We start from the raw sequence: 15,188 nt of genomic DNA, 5'->3' as shown, positions 1-15,188 counted from the left end.
TAAAATAAATTTTTTTAATTGACTTTTATTTTCTATTAGTTACAACTTATGGTCCAAATTTGTTCTCAAATATACTTACAGTAAGAAATCTGTGTGTTCAATCGAGAATATTTCTGTACACATTTAATCCTTATAACTGGTTACTTTAGGTTAGCCGGGAAACATGACTTAATAGGGTAATATATTTTTCATTTTGTACACATTTAGTCCTTAATATTTTTGTACATATTTAGTCATTAATATTTTTTTGTTTCAAAATAAGTCTTTTTTTGTACTCATTCAGCACTTATGAATGATTTCCTTAGAGTTTTTTTTACGACATCTGATGTATGACAATCATTGATGAGGTGTGTGTGGCTGTTGATGCTAATGTCCATCGCGACCTCCAGACCGGTCCCGAGAAATCAAATATTCTCAAAGGCCCAAGACGAAAAAGAAAAAAATGGCCCTTTTCTTTATTGTAATTTTTTATTTTTAAATAAAAATATATAATAAAAAAATTAAGCCCTGTGCAACTGCCCACTTTGTCCCCCCTCAATGTCTCCCATGACGACCTAGACTGCTTGGTTGCATAGGTCTTATGGATTGACTTAGGTCTTGTTTTCTAAATGTCATATCTTCTTCATACGATATCAGATTTTAACGATCTTTATATCCACGTGTTCACTTTTTGAGTCTATTATAACTTTCGTTAAGATTACCTCCATTAAAATGTAATATATTTTTATTTACGATTTTATAAAAAAACATCCATACATGCATTTATAAAAAACATATGGATATAAAGATCATTAGTAAAAAATATATTACTTTTTAACGAGAGTAATCTAAATGAAATTTGTAGTTGACTAAAATACAAACACATAGATGCAAAGATCGTTAAAATCCGAGATCGTATGAAAAAGTTATCATATGCAACCAAGTAGTCGAAATTGCGATGAACATAAGAATCAAAATCACAAAACATCTAATTAATGATTGTTCCATGTAGGATGTTATGAGAAAAACCTAAAGAAATCACTTATAAGTACTGAATGATGACAAAAACAAAATTAAATTATTTTGCAACAAAAAAAATTAAGGACTAAATGTGTACAAAAATATTAAGAATTAAATGCGTTCAAAATGAGAAATATATTGCCCTATTCAGTCATTTTTACCGGCTAACCTGGAATAGCTGGTCATAAGGATTAAATGTGTACAATTTAACAAGTTTAAAGGGTAAATATAAACAAAAAAAAAAACCCAATAACCAAATATATACAATTAAAAAATATATTATTCTTTTAATTCAATCCTTATCTCCTATCTTAAAAAGTAATAATAATAAAAAAATAAAAGTTGCAGTGGCGGTTTGGAAACCTATTTTATTTTATAAAATGAAATTGGCAATACCACAGTGTCACCACCAAACCTAATGACATACTCTTTAACTATTATATTTTTGTATCGAGATCCATAATTTTGCAGACCACGCTATAAAATTGATTGGCCCAGATATTAAACCACTTTTAAGAAAACAATTTCAGAGTACAGTATCCTACCTGCAAAAATATGATTTTGTTTAAAGATTATATGAATTTTAAATCTATCTTGGTAAAATTTATATATAGATATGACTATTGTTATGATTATTTTTTTTATGTTATTATAAATGACCCTTATATCTAACACATAAATTTTTATATTTAGAAAAACTAATATTTGATAATAAACATAAACCAAAACTAATATTTAGAAATAACTTTTGTAAAAGAAACAAAAATAGCTTGATGACTTTCCTATCTTATCTTTCTGAAAATTCTGCATAGCCGTCTTGACTAACCAGGTCCTACCGATTCAATACAGTGACGCACATAGATCCACCAATTTCTATATAATTGTATTATATATTTTAGTGACAGTCACATCTAACAAAAGGGCTAAAGAGATGGGGGAAGTGGCGATGGACGATTATGAAGTAGTGATAATTGGAGCGGGGATCTGTGGATTAGCGACTGCCGTCGCTCTTCAGAAGAAGGAAATTAAAAGCGTAGTGATGGAGAGATCGGAAGCTCTGAGGAATATCACCGGTGCAGCTATCGGAATCCGCCAAAATGGTTGGCGAGCTTTGGATCAGCTTGGCGTCGCCGACGTCCTCCGTCGCACTGGTATCAATATTAAAAGGTATGTCATACTTTTTTTTAGATATTTAATTGATAAATACATAGTTTTATGTAGATTTTGTTTCCAAACTTTAACGAATTTTATTTTATACATTTCATAAACTAAAAATATTTATTACCTGGTAAATTTTGTCTTACTTTTTCTATGGCATTACAGAATAGTCATCTAATATATTAATGTAAAAATTAAATTCATAATTTAAAATAGTTTTTAAATTTTATGAAAAAACAACAAAAGTGAGTTACTTTTTCTTTAGTGAATTATAAATTTTACACTGAAATCAATTATATAATAGCTATTTTCTTTAGTGAATTATTAATGAAACCAAATTAACATTTGAGTAGCTTAATTTGATTTTTATTTTTTCTAATTTGTATGATCTCTTTGTAAACCTTTCTATACTTCGGGGACTCTATGTCAAAAAACCATGGTTAACCCAAAGGCCAGTTTTACTAAAAACTATTGCAGTTTGGTTTTTCTTTCCCTTTCTTTTAACCATTGAAAAAAATGTAATGATTTTCTTTTTTTTTTTTAAAAGCTCGGGAAATAAATATGTGTTTTTTATTACCTTCAAAAATAAGTTTTTAAAAAGTCACATGCACTCTTGACATTTAAAAAAATATTTATGACTTATTCACGAAAAATGATTCTAAGCTAATCTAACATTTATTTAAAAAGAATTTATCAACTATAGCTTGATGCTACCATATAAGTTAATCCAAATTTAAAAAAAAAATCATTTTATCACACAATATAAAGTAATAAATACTTTAATCAAAAAGTGTTTATGGAGTTAAATAAGCAATAAACCTTGATTCTATAAAAAATTAATGAAAAAAAAACTTTAATCTGGAATGATCACCAATTTTCAAACCCGTATATCTTTTTAAATTTGTTATTCGTCTTATGATACAGGTTTTCTTAATCAAAAATTTATTTTGTAGGTAATTGAAATTATACGAGAATATAAGAATATGTTTTAGATGGAGTATATATATAATTGTGAGTACGTGTTTACAGTTAATCATTTTAGTTTTAAATATAAGTTGATTATTAGAAAAAAAAATGAAGGTAACCATTAACTCCTTTTTCATTAATTATCTAAATCATTATGCTACTATGTTCATATGGTAACAATCCATATATTGTTGATTAATCATTAATTGGAATTCAAATGCAACATTTCCGAATCATTATGAAATTCAGCAAACAGTATGAAATTTCAGGGCCCGGAATGGATACTTCATGTGTACATTCAACGTCGATACTTCATCTATATATTCAACTTTTATCAAGTAAATTCTATTAAGACAAAATTACATAAATGGTCCTTACAGTTTACCAAAGATCACAAACTCTTGTTAATTAGTAAAGATAGAGTTTGTGACATTTGATAAAACATATGTATACAATTTATGTGATTTTGTCATATATTAATATTTCTATTATATATATATATATATATATATATATATATATATATATATATATATATATATATATATATATATATATATATATATATATATATAATCAAATATTTCTATTTCTATTAAATATATCATGCAAATTCCATAAAGGTGTTTTAAACATTTTGTTTTATTGTTGTCATATAATTTTATTCATGAAAAATATTACAATATTTTTCTATATGATTATAATTAAGTTTCATTGATAATAAGATACTATTTTGAAATACATTAAAAGGTTCACCAATAAAATAGGAAAAACCTTTTATTCTGGTTAAAGATGTTTATTTTTTCATAATTAAAGTTTTCGTGGTTAAATCGTAAAAAAAAATAAAAATTAGAACGTTAAAATTATTGCGTTTTAATAAAATTCAAAATGTTATGGTTTGCTCTGAAATCCCTTCTACCAGGATATGATGTTTTTTTAGAAAAAATAAAAGTTAAAATCTAGGTCGATAAACGAAAAAATAAATAAATGGTTAAATCAGAAAAGTCTAAATAATTAAAAAGTTTTTATAGAATTTGGTATCATTGAAAGTTGAAACTACCTAATGTTTACGGATTAAATAATATACCCCGGCCATTTGCAGAGAACGTATTGTAGGGCTGGATGGGGGGAAGCAACAAGAAATGCCGATGTAAGCTACTGTAGATTAACATTTTATTCAGTTTTCATGACTGAAAAAACATTATTAATTGAAATTCATTGGTTTATCAATGAACGACAGGAATGGCGAAACTCGTTGCTTGAGAAGGAAAGACCTTATAGACACTCTCTATGCTGCACTTCCTCCGACCTCTGTCAAGTTTGGATGCGAGCTTGAATCTATAAAATTGGACCCGAATACTACAAAACCAGTTCTTCAATTCATCGATGGGAGCTCCATTACCCCCAAGGTCTTAACTTGATTGAGTAAAAGAACTACCATTGATCGGTGTTAATGGCAATTCTGAATTGATTATCTGGTTCTTCATATATTCAATAAGAACAACGATACATGTTGGTTCTTGCAGGTTGTAATTGGCTGTGAAGGAGGCAAGTCAATCGTTGCCAATTTCCTTAACCTCAAGCCTACGAAGATGTTTCCCTTATGTGGAGTTAGAGGTTTATCAAACTATCCCAATGGTCATCCATTCGACCAAGAGTTTGCTCGTTTCAGGAAAGATAATAATCTTGTGGGAAGAATTCCAATGGACAATAACTTAGTCTACTGGTTTTGTGCGCACCCTTACTTTCCTAAAGGTCATTTATCATCACGTTTACATACATTTCACTTCATTTGTTCTTCGTTTGCTTAGATTTTTATGATAACAGATGACAGAATTTGGGAAGATCCAGAGGCAATACGGCAATCAACCCTAGCATTGCTGAGTGATTATCCCCAAGAAGTTAAAGAAATGATAGAAATTGCGGATGCAAATTCGTTGTCTTTTACACATTTAAGATATCGTGCACCATGGGACTTGGTAAGGGGGACGTTTTGTAAAGGAAGAGTGACAGTTGCTGGGGACGCTATGCATGTGATGGGTCCGTTTCTAGGGCAAGGTGGTTCAGCAGGGTTAGAAGATGCGGTGGTGTTGGCTAGGAACTTGGCTGAAAAGGGTTTGGACAATGCGGAAGAAGCGTTTAATCTCTATGTAAAAGAACGAAGAATGAGGGTGGTTCGATTATCGTTGCAGACTTATTTCACGGGTATGCTATTGGGAGCTTCTTCGCGTCTAAAGCAGTTTATGTATGTTGTGTTATTGTCTCTTATCTTTCGCAACTCGAGTGGCCATGTTGATTATGATTGTGGTGGTCTTTGATGCGTTTAGAGATCTTTAGACTCGGATGTTACTTGTGATTTTGATTAAACAGGTTTACTTATAGGATTAGGGCAAAGATATGAACCAGATAAGTTGTGTAATCAAATAAAGAATCAATCGTAATGATCAAAGTATTGGTAATTTACTAATTCAATATGGTTAGTAAAATCTTCAATTGAAGCTGAAAACCATGGTTTCCAAGAAAATTAATGATCCAACATCCAACTATGTATATTTGAGTATATGTAACTTGGTGTGTGTGTGTGTGTGTGTGTGTGTTTTGGTCTGTTTTGCACCTCTACATGTGAACTTCATGGTTGCCAAAGGCGCTTGTGCCTCCATTTATCTCACTGATCAAGCAATCAAAAGGGTGGCATTATAGCCATGCCCAAGGATAATTTTTCCCGAAATTGCTGCATGTGTTCCCTTGATGATTCTTCAAATGAAGCACTTGCTATGATATTAGGAGTTCTTCACGACGACTTACTTACTGTGATAGAGGAATTTCAATGTGATCTTGAGAGATTTAGGTGGTGAGTTGGTTGTTTGACATAGTGAAACCGAAGGTCAACACAATCTGTTACTGCTGGTAGCTCCCATTGGGCCGATTTACCTGTTAAGCAAATTATAGACGATTTTACCCCTGTTTTAAAAATGGTTGATCTTGAGAGATTTTCGCTATCATGGACCGGTACCTTGTTGAAGTTCAATCTGAAGTCGTTGGAAGTTTCAAATTACCTGACAATTCGCCAGTGCAATTTTTGGACGATTTTACCCCTCGGGTACTATGGAAGTTTAATGATGGCATATCGTCTAATTGGTGGGATCTATCACCATTAATACATCGTTTCTGGTGGACATTGATGTAGAATGAAGTTGAGATTGATCATAGTCATGGAAGTTCATTGTTATTCTTGGGACTTTGAGCTCGAAATGAAAATAAAGATGCAGCAAGTTTTAATGTGGTGTGCCCTCACTGCTATGGTGCCATGTGATTTTGGTGTGCCCTCATTACTTTGATTTTGGTGCTTTTTCAGATTTCATGTTCTAAGTTGCTATTGATGGCGATATTTTCTCCTTAGGCTGGAGGGAGTGGTGCTACCGAAACCGCACTCCCTCTTATGCCACGTAGACGCCAACTCAGATTTTTTCTTATTTCATCAACTAGAAACCGCAATGAGGGAGTGGGAAAAAGGTTAGGAGAGAGAAAAGAAAAAAGAAAAAAAAAGATAATTGGTTGAGAGAAGAGAGAGAGTGCAAGTAAAAGAGGAGAAAAGAGAAAAAGGAGTGCGGCCATGGACTACCGCACTGCGGCCAAAACCGCAGAGAACCGCAGCCTGGGGCGGTGTGCGCGGCTGAGGTGGCACAAACCGCGGCCCCAAACCGCGGCCACACCCTTTAGCCTTAATTGTCTAAATATTGCCCATAGTTTAGGTTCTATTATTACCACTAGCCTGTTTCTTGTTTATGTTCCATTTGTACCATTTTACAAACTCATCATGACTTCTTGTCTATCAGTAAGTTCCAAGGTGCGACCTAAAGGGATATATCCTTTTGTGTATAAGCATGTATTTTATGCATTTGTATATATAAAACATATTTTATTTGTATAATCTATATTGGATGTATTTGTAGGGTGGTATTTTAACTAACTCAAAGCGAATTTATTTGTATAATACATACCGCATGGGCTAAAATGTATAAGGCTAAAGGATGTAGTGATATTTTTACCACATAAGTATTTGATATTTTTGTTATGTTTTTACTACGAGTAAGGTGAGGTGCCATTTATTGCCTACAATTGAGAGAGAGAGAGAGAGAGAGAGAGAGAGAGAGAGAGAGAGAGAGAGAGAGAGAGAGAGAGAGAGAGAGAGAGAGAGAGAGAGAGAGAGAGAGAGAGAGAGAGAGAGAGAGACCTGTACCGTTGAAGATTGTCACGGGCAAAGAAATAGGTTGAGAGACGGTATTTACAGTCAACAATATCTGCCGTCGGAATGCTGCCGACAAAAAGATCATGACATGATATAGTCTAACTATCAAACACTTCATAATATATATTTTATGCATTTATATATTTATATGTATAAAAAAGTTTTTTTAATTGGTCAATAGTCGAATTCACATACGTTATAAAATAACATAATTTTAGCCGCATACGCTACTTGAGGTTAAGGATTCAAGTCCCGTCGAGAATATAGTTATAATTAAGGAGAAAAGTAGATTTGTCGTTCAAATTCAATATATTTTCTTTTAATAATAAATTTTAATTGAAGGTTGGCTAAAAAAGTGTCTATCTTTGAGTATAGGAGTTTCTAACTGGGAGTAGGTGTTGAGTTCAATTCCAAACAAATACCAAAAAAAACATATCCTCCTATTTTTTTCTTACTTGTGTTATCCATATAAAATAATGTGAAGTGTATTGAATATTATTAATTTTATTATTAATATACAAATGAAAAGCATAACATGCTTACGGATAGTGATTTCTGTGTGGGAATTGGTCTAATTTAAAAAAATGGTCCCTAGATGTTGTTGAACTTAACATTATTGGTCCCATTTTCTGTATTTTATATATATTAAAGATTTTTGTGAGGGAATTGGCTTAATCTAAATAAATGGTCCCTGAATTGGCTTAATTTACTTAATAGGCCCCTTTATTTGTTGAACTTGATACTTTGGTCGCATTTTTGTTTTTTATATATATATTAAAGATTTTTGTGAGGGAATTGCTTAATTTAAATAAATAATTCCTAGATTTTGTTGAACTCGACACTTTTGGTCCCATTTTTGTTTAAAAAAAACAATTTGGGCGAAGCCCGGATCACATACTAGTTAAATTGTAATATTTGTAGCCATTCAAATGAATTAAAAAATAAATAGAAAGAAAATGTGGGATGAATTTCTTTATCCATTTTTGAATGATTTCACAATTTCAATCCGCATCAGAATAGGATGTAAGACGGCTTCGTTTTGGCCCACTTAGGTTGCTAACACAAACCAATTAACCATTAGGACGGGCTAAGAAGGTAACATTGGATTTACTTTGATAACAATTATCAAATTTCAGAGTATTTTCTGCACAGTTTAAAAAGCTAATTATGAAATTATGACGTTAAACTGGTTTAACTATATACTAAAATTTTCTCACAAATTTATTTTTTTGAAACTACGATGTAAACGTTTCAGCAAAAATTTATGGTTTAGTGCTGATTTATAATTTCGAATCTGCGACAATTTTGCATAGCCGTCTTTGTTTAATGGGACCTACAGATTCAATTACCAGTGGGTACATGGACCCACCGACTAATATATAGGAGTATGTAAATTAGGACGTCAAAGAGTGGTAAGAGATTCACATTTAGAAAACGTCAAAGAGATGGGGAAAGCCTTGGCGATGGATGATAATAATGATTATGAAGTAGTGATAATTGGGGCGGGGATTTGTGGATTAGCGACGGCTGTGTCTCTTCAGAAGAAGGGAATTAAAAGCGTAGTGATGGAGGCATCGGAATCTCTGAGGAACATCACCGGAGCAGCAATCACAATCCACCAAAATGGTTGGCGAGCTCTGGATCATCTGGGCCTGGCTGATACCCTCCGTCGCACTACCATACCTATTCAAAGGTACCTCATACTTTTCCTCTCTTAATTTGTGTCTTGCAATATTCGAAGAAATTTATCTCCAAATATTTTCATAAATTTAAAACATTTTAGAGTAAGGAAAGGCCCCTGTGGCCCTGTGTTAAGTCAACGTTTTTGGATCGAGTTCCTGAAAGATTTTTTTATTTTTATTTATTTATTTATTTATTCTTTAAAAATATCGTTATGGCGTTTTCAATGCCACTCCAAAGCTCATATTTTACATTATTTTGATGTAAACTCTTTTGTGCCCGACTTTATTTTTTAACTCCATTTTAGTACATATTAGAAGTAGGGTAATCTCCTTATCCCTTATTCCATAAGATTACAAATTATATACAAACAATTTGGTACAGGAAGTCCCTAAATAATTAATAGCAAATATGACAACTTCCAAAATACAAACTAATCTAATATATTTTTACATATATTCTAAATATCTCAATATATTATATCACACCCTCATAGTCGAATCTGGAGGTAAACGGACATTGAGACTGCGATGGAAATCTTCAAAAGGTACTAATGGAAGTCTTTTTGTAAAAACATCCACAATTTAATATCCAAAAGGAACATGGAACACATGAACCTGACCACGAGAGACTTTTTCATGGACAAAGTGAAGGTCGAGTCCTTGGTACATTGATGATGAATCCGGTTACACATGACAAATATATTGCACTAAAAGATTGTTTTCTGAATGAGACAATGCAACTCGAAAAGCAAATTGTGTTACGTACGAACATGTCGTTTGGCCAACCAAGAAACCAAATTATCCCCCACAAATTAAAGATGCATTACCAAGAAGTGGACAAGAGACACTAGAGACAAACACCCTACCCAGTCCACGTCAGTATAGGACAAGAGATTAGAGACGAATGACAGACATAAATATAACCCATAATGAAGAATGCCTTTAAGATATCATAGTAGCCGTTTAAGAGCATGCATGTGTATTTCCTGTGGGCCAAGCATGAACAAGCACACCTGTTGTACTAACATATGTAATGTCGATCAAGATGAGTAAATATCAAATATTGTAGTACCCACCCAAGCAACGATAATATGTAGGGTCCGAACATGTTGTGCTCTCACAAGCACTGAGCTTCGGTTTGGTATCAAACGAAGTTGGAGGATAAATAATCTCAGTAACATATTTTTGCTAATTTGAAAATAAACGTTGATTAGTAGAAAGGTGGGTATAAATATAATGAAGAGTTGAGTCGTTAATTTGTTGGTGGATAAATGGTGGGGTGAGGTTGCGTTAATTATGTCTTAATTAAGTTCCCAATGTTGTTTGCGGTGGCGGAGGATCAATAGTGTCATGTTAGTGATTATGGGTGTGGAAGATTACGTAGAGGAGGGACATATATACATGGAGGCACTACAGATGAACAGCGGGATTAATTAATTGTTGATGGAGTTGTTAGAGTCAATCAACTTGGATACCAACAATATGTTATATGTAATGTGGATGATCATGGTATTGACATGGACTCGGTTTTATGTCCTTGCACTTGTTCTTATACAGTGTGAGATGGTGGTGCAACTTTGGAGTCGGCTTGCTGCTTGGGTCGATGTGTTGATTCTTTCTTTTAGTAATGTGCAAAGTTTGCCCTTAGATATGAGTCATTGACAGATACAGGAAAAATAATTTATTTGATTATATTGTGTCTTTTGTTTTGTTGGTTCTCCAATAGGCATTGTAAGCTAGGATAAAATGATATGCGTGGATGCAAGATCCCTTATATAATTTTTTTTTTCTTTTAATTTATAAATCAGGTGTTCCGAAGAATGCCTAAGAATTTTGTTAAATCGTGATATTTTTGACCTAAAATAGTAATAAGATGTTGGTGATGAATTATTACCACAATATGATAATTAATCTTCATGAATTAACGGTACTCCCCGGTCTGTGTAGTGAACGAATGGTAGAGCTCGATGGGTGGAAACAACAGAAAACCTCAATGTAATTTACTCTAGATATATTAAAACATTTTGTCCATTTTTCAAAACTTCAAAAAACATCACTCAACGCAATTTTTTATCGTTTGTTTATTGATGTACAATAGAAAAGGTGAAACTCGTTGCTTGAGGAGGAAGGATCTTATCGACACTCTTTACGCTGCACTTCCTCCGGCCACCGTCAAGTTCGGATGCAAACTTGATTCTATAAAATTTGACTCAAAAACTACCAAATCAGTTCTTCAATTCAACGATGGAAGCTTAATTATCGCCAAGGTCGTAACTTGATTAAGTAGAAGAACTACAATTAACCAGTTTTAATGGCAATTTTGAATCAATTCTGGTTCGCCATTTTTGTGACTGATATTAGTTCTTGGTGCTCGTAGGTCGTCATTGGGTGCGAAGGAGGCACGTCAATTGTTGCCAATTTCCTTAATCTCAAACCTACAAAGATGTTTCCATTTTGTGAAGTTAGAGGCTTATCAAACTACCCCAATGGTCATTCATTCGACTATGAGTTTACTCGTTTCAGGAAAAACAACAATCTAGTCGGAAGAACTCCAATCGACGATAAATTGGTCTACTGGTTCTGTACGCAACCTCTCATTCCTGGAGGTCGTTTTTGCCATGTTTACATAAATTTCACTTTATTTGTTCTTTGTTTACTTATCGTGTTTCGTTTTTTGTTCAATTATGATAACAGATGAAAGAAGTTGGGAAGATCCCGAGTTAATACGGAGATCAACCCTAGCGTTGCTAAACGATTATCCTCAAGAAATCAAAGAAATGATCGAAATTGCAGATGCAAATTCGTTGTCTTTTTCACATTTAAGATATCGTTCACCACTAGAGTTGCTAACTGGATCATTTTGTAAAGGAAAAGTGACGATTGCTGGGGACGCTATGCATGTGATGGGTCCGTTTCTAGGGCAAGGTGGCTCATCAGGGTTAGAAGATGCAGTTGTGATAGCTAGCAACTTGGATCAAAAGGGTTTGGACCATGTTGAAGATGCTTTTGATCTGTATGTGAAAAAGAGACGAATGAGGGTGGTTGGATTATCGGTGCAGACTTATCTCACTGGTATGCTATTGGGAGCTTCATCGAGTCTGAAGAAGTTTATGTATTTTGTGCTATTGTCTCTTCTCTTTCGCAATCCGAGTGGTCATGTTGATTATGATTGTGGTGGTGTTTGATGTATAATCGAATAAATAGTCAAGCGTAATAATTTTTTTACATAAACTCAGTGGCCTGGAAAACAAATTCAGAAATAAAAATAATTTTTTTTTATACTATTGTTGAGGGTAAGTGGAAGACTTTTTCATAGCCGTTCAATCTCTCTTAACTTTCAATCACAGCCGTAATAACTCAACATTTACCGTTCCGGAGGTTATCATCGCTACCTCCCACATTCCGCTTCTACGTAACTCCTTCCAAGATCTCCCCCTTATTTCTCTCTTGGCTACGCGAATGTGTGTGAAGGTTTCTTTGATTGGAGTATAAAAAAGACACTACAAAAATATTAAACTAAGGCGACGACGGCTATCCCGAAAATGTGCTGACGACAAGTCGTCGCCATAGGTCTAGCGGGAACGACAAAAATGTTGGCGGTAATATGAAAATCTATACCGACGACGTGTCGTCGGTATAGGTAAAAAAAATATTTTCCATTTATTTTTATTCCATGGGTCAGAAAAAGTGAACGACGTAGTTTTGGGAAATGGTATCCCGACGACAAGTCGTCGACACAGGGTTTTTAATTTATCTATATATTTTTATTTCAGGAATAAATGATACTTCGTCGTTTATGTCGACCCTATACCGACGACATGTTGTCGGCATAGGGGTATACCCTAAAACAGATACGCAGCCTTCTTTCATTTGCACACAGCGACTTCTTTCTTCATTCTTTCCTCCCAGGCGACGAAATCGGCTACCCAACGACAATATCCGGCGATTAACCCAATCCAAGGTTGTTTCTACCCCTAATTTGTTTTTTTATTGTTGTTTGGTATTGATTTTTACCACTAATTTGAGGTTTTTTGGTGTGTAGGAACCGGTGGTGAAGCTCCACCGACCTAGTGATTGCCTCAACCTTCCACCGCCTAGTGTTGCCACCTGTGGCCACCACCAGCCACCACCAGAGTATTACTTGCTTCTTTGACTAGCCAGAAAAACTGAACATCACAAAAACAAAAGGTTAGTTTTTTTTTTTTTTTTTTTTTTTTTTTTTTTTTTTTTCTAATTTTTATTGAAATTGAATTTGAATTGTGTTGAAATTGTTTGTTGTTTGTATATATATGTGATTGTGTTGTTGTTTGTTGTTTTTTTCTAATATTTTTTTTTCTAATTGTATTGTTTGTTTTGTATATATATATGTGATTGTGTTGTTGTTTGTTTAGGTTTATACTTTAAACAAACTAATTGTATGAAATTGATATTGTTTAGGTTGGTATATGAAATTGTATGAAATTGATATTATTTATGTTGGTATATGAAATTGTATGAAATTGATATTGTTTAGGTTGATATATGAAATTGTATGAAATTGATGTTGTTTAGGTTGGTATATGAAATTGAAATTGTTTAGGTTTGTATGAAATTTTATGTGATCTTTGTTTAGGTTGGTATAAAATTTTGTATGAATGTGATTTTTGTTTAGGTTGGTATAAAAGTTTATGTATAAAATGTAAAATATGTATGAATTATGTTTAATTTGTTTAGTTATTAATAGCAACATATATATATATATATATATATATATATATATATATATATATATATATATATATATATTTATCTTTTTAATAAAAGTATTTTATTTTCATTTCTATTTGAAAGTTATAACATAAAACAAAATAATAAAATTACGTTGTTATTAAAAGTAATATTAAAAGTATTTTTTATCTTGTTTATGGTGCTATAAAAAAATAAAATAATATATTAAAAGTATTTTTTATCTTTAGTATTCTCCTTGATTGATCTTTCGACCATATATGTTTGAACCATCTTAACGTTTTAAACAAACTTTAATGTCAATATACAAGATAAAAATAAACAAAAAAAATAACAAAATAATATTAAACTAATAAAAATATGTTTATTAAATCAAAATATTTAAACTATAAAAGTTATTAATACCAACATACTTTTTTTATCTTGTTAATTAAAGTATTTTACTTTCATTTCTATTTGAAAGTTATAACATAAAACAAAATAATAAAATTACGTTGTTATTAAAAGTAATATTAAAAGTATTTTTTATCTTGTTTATAGTGTTATAAAAAAAATATAAAAAAAAACAAAATAATATTAAAAGTACAATGCTGTAATTGAAAAAGATAAAATGTATATATACTATAAATATGAAAGAGAAGTGAAAAATAGAATGTTTTAAACAAACTAATAATAGTACATTGCTATAAAATGTGTTTAGAAGTCTACCCTTATGAATACTCTATCAATTCCGTCCGATTCCTACTTCCAGGGTATATATTTCTTTATATACTTGTCAATATCTATCCATTCCGTCCGTTTTTTCTCAAACAAAAAGTCATACAATTTAACTATGTATACAATGTTATTTTTAATAATGAAACAGTAATAACAGTCGATAAGAGTTGGATTCGTGAAAATATAAAAATATTTAAACTAATAAAATTATTTCATTAAGAACAAACGTTACTAATAGCAACATAAAAGAATATATAAAAATATTTAAACTAATAAAAATAATATGTTTATTGAGATGTCTTCTTTAAACTTTTTGGCAAAGTTGTTGCATATTAAAGTGATCAATAAATGGACAAATAGTTCATTTGACCAACTTTTAGAGTTGCTAAGAGTTGCTTTCCCGAAGAGCAAGATTCCAACTTCACACTATGAAGCTAAGAAAAAGTTGAGAAATATAGGGTTAGGATATGAGTCCATCCATGCTTGCAAATATGACTGTGCTTTGTTTTGGAAGGAGAATGATTCCATGCAGAATTGCCCGATTTGTAACGAGAGTAGATGGGTGGACACAACCACAAAGGGGAAGCGAGTACCACAAAAAGTGTTGCGGTACTTTCGTGTCTTCTCATCACAATGTCGAACAATGTCGGCTAAGAAAATCGCTGAACTTTGTAACGAGGCCAAAAAATCAT

General features: G+C 32.2%; 2 protein-coding genes across 3 annotated transcripts; both read left to right on the top strand.

The window, feature by feature from the left end:
• Nucleotides 1-1,830: 1,830 nt before the first annotated feature.
• Nucleotides 1,831-5,595, top strand: LOC145080173 (monooxygenase 1-like). Its single transcript, XM_079023154.1, has 5 exons — nt 1,831-2,166; nt 4,226-4,273; nt 4,364-4,532; nt 4,650-4,878; nt 4,951-5,595. The coding sequence occupies exons 1-5, from the start codon at nt 1,931-1,933 to the stop codon at nt 5,439-5,441; spliced, it is 1,173 nt and encodes a 390-aa protein (XP_078879280.1). The 5' UTR covers nt 1,831-1,930; the 3' UTR covers nt 5,442-5,595.
• A 3,174-nt stretch (nt 5,596-8,769) lies between these two features.
• Nucleotides 8,770-12,333, top strand: LOC145080147 (monooxygenase 1-like). 2 transcript variants are annotated; one of them, XM_079023152.1, is made up of 5 exons: nt 8,770-9,065; nt 11,002-11,049; nt 11,153-11,321; nt 11,432-11,660; nt 11,749-12,333. In XM_079023152.1, the coding sequence occupies exons 1-5, from the start codon at nt 8,818-8,820 to the stop codon at nt 12,237-12,239; spliced, it is 1,185 nt and encodes a 394-aa protein (XP_078879278.1). In that variant the 5' UTR covers nt 8,770-8,817; the 3' UTR covers nt 12,240-12,333. The 2 variants fall into 2 exon arrangements, with proteins under 2 accessions (XP_078879278.1, XP_078879279.1); XM_079023153.1 differs by lacking the exon at nt 11,002-11,049.
• The last annotated feature ends 2,855 nt before the right edge of the window (nt 12,334-15,188 follow it).

This window comes from Lactuca serriola, chromosome 1 (assembly GCF_051521515.1).
Source record: "Lactuca serriola cultivar US96UC23 chromosome 1, Lser_US96UC23_V15, whole genome shotgun sequence".
Taxonomy (NCBI): domain Eukaryota; kingdom Viridiplantae; phylum Streptophyta; class Magnoliopsida; order Asterales; family Asteraceae; genus Lactuca; species Lactuca serriola.
Note: the sequence above shows the minus strand (reverse complement) of the source record. Positions and strands in the feature narration are given on the sequence as shown.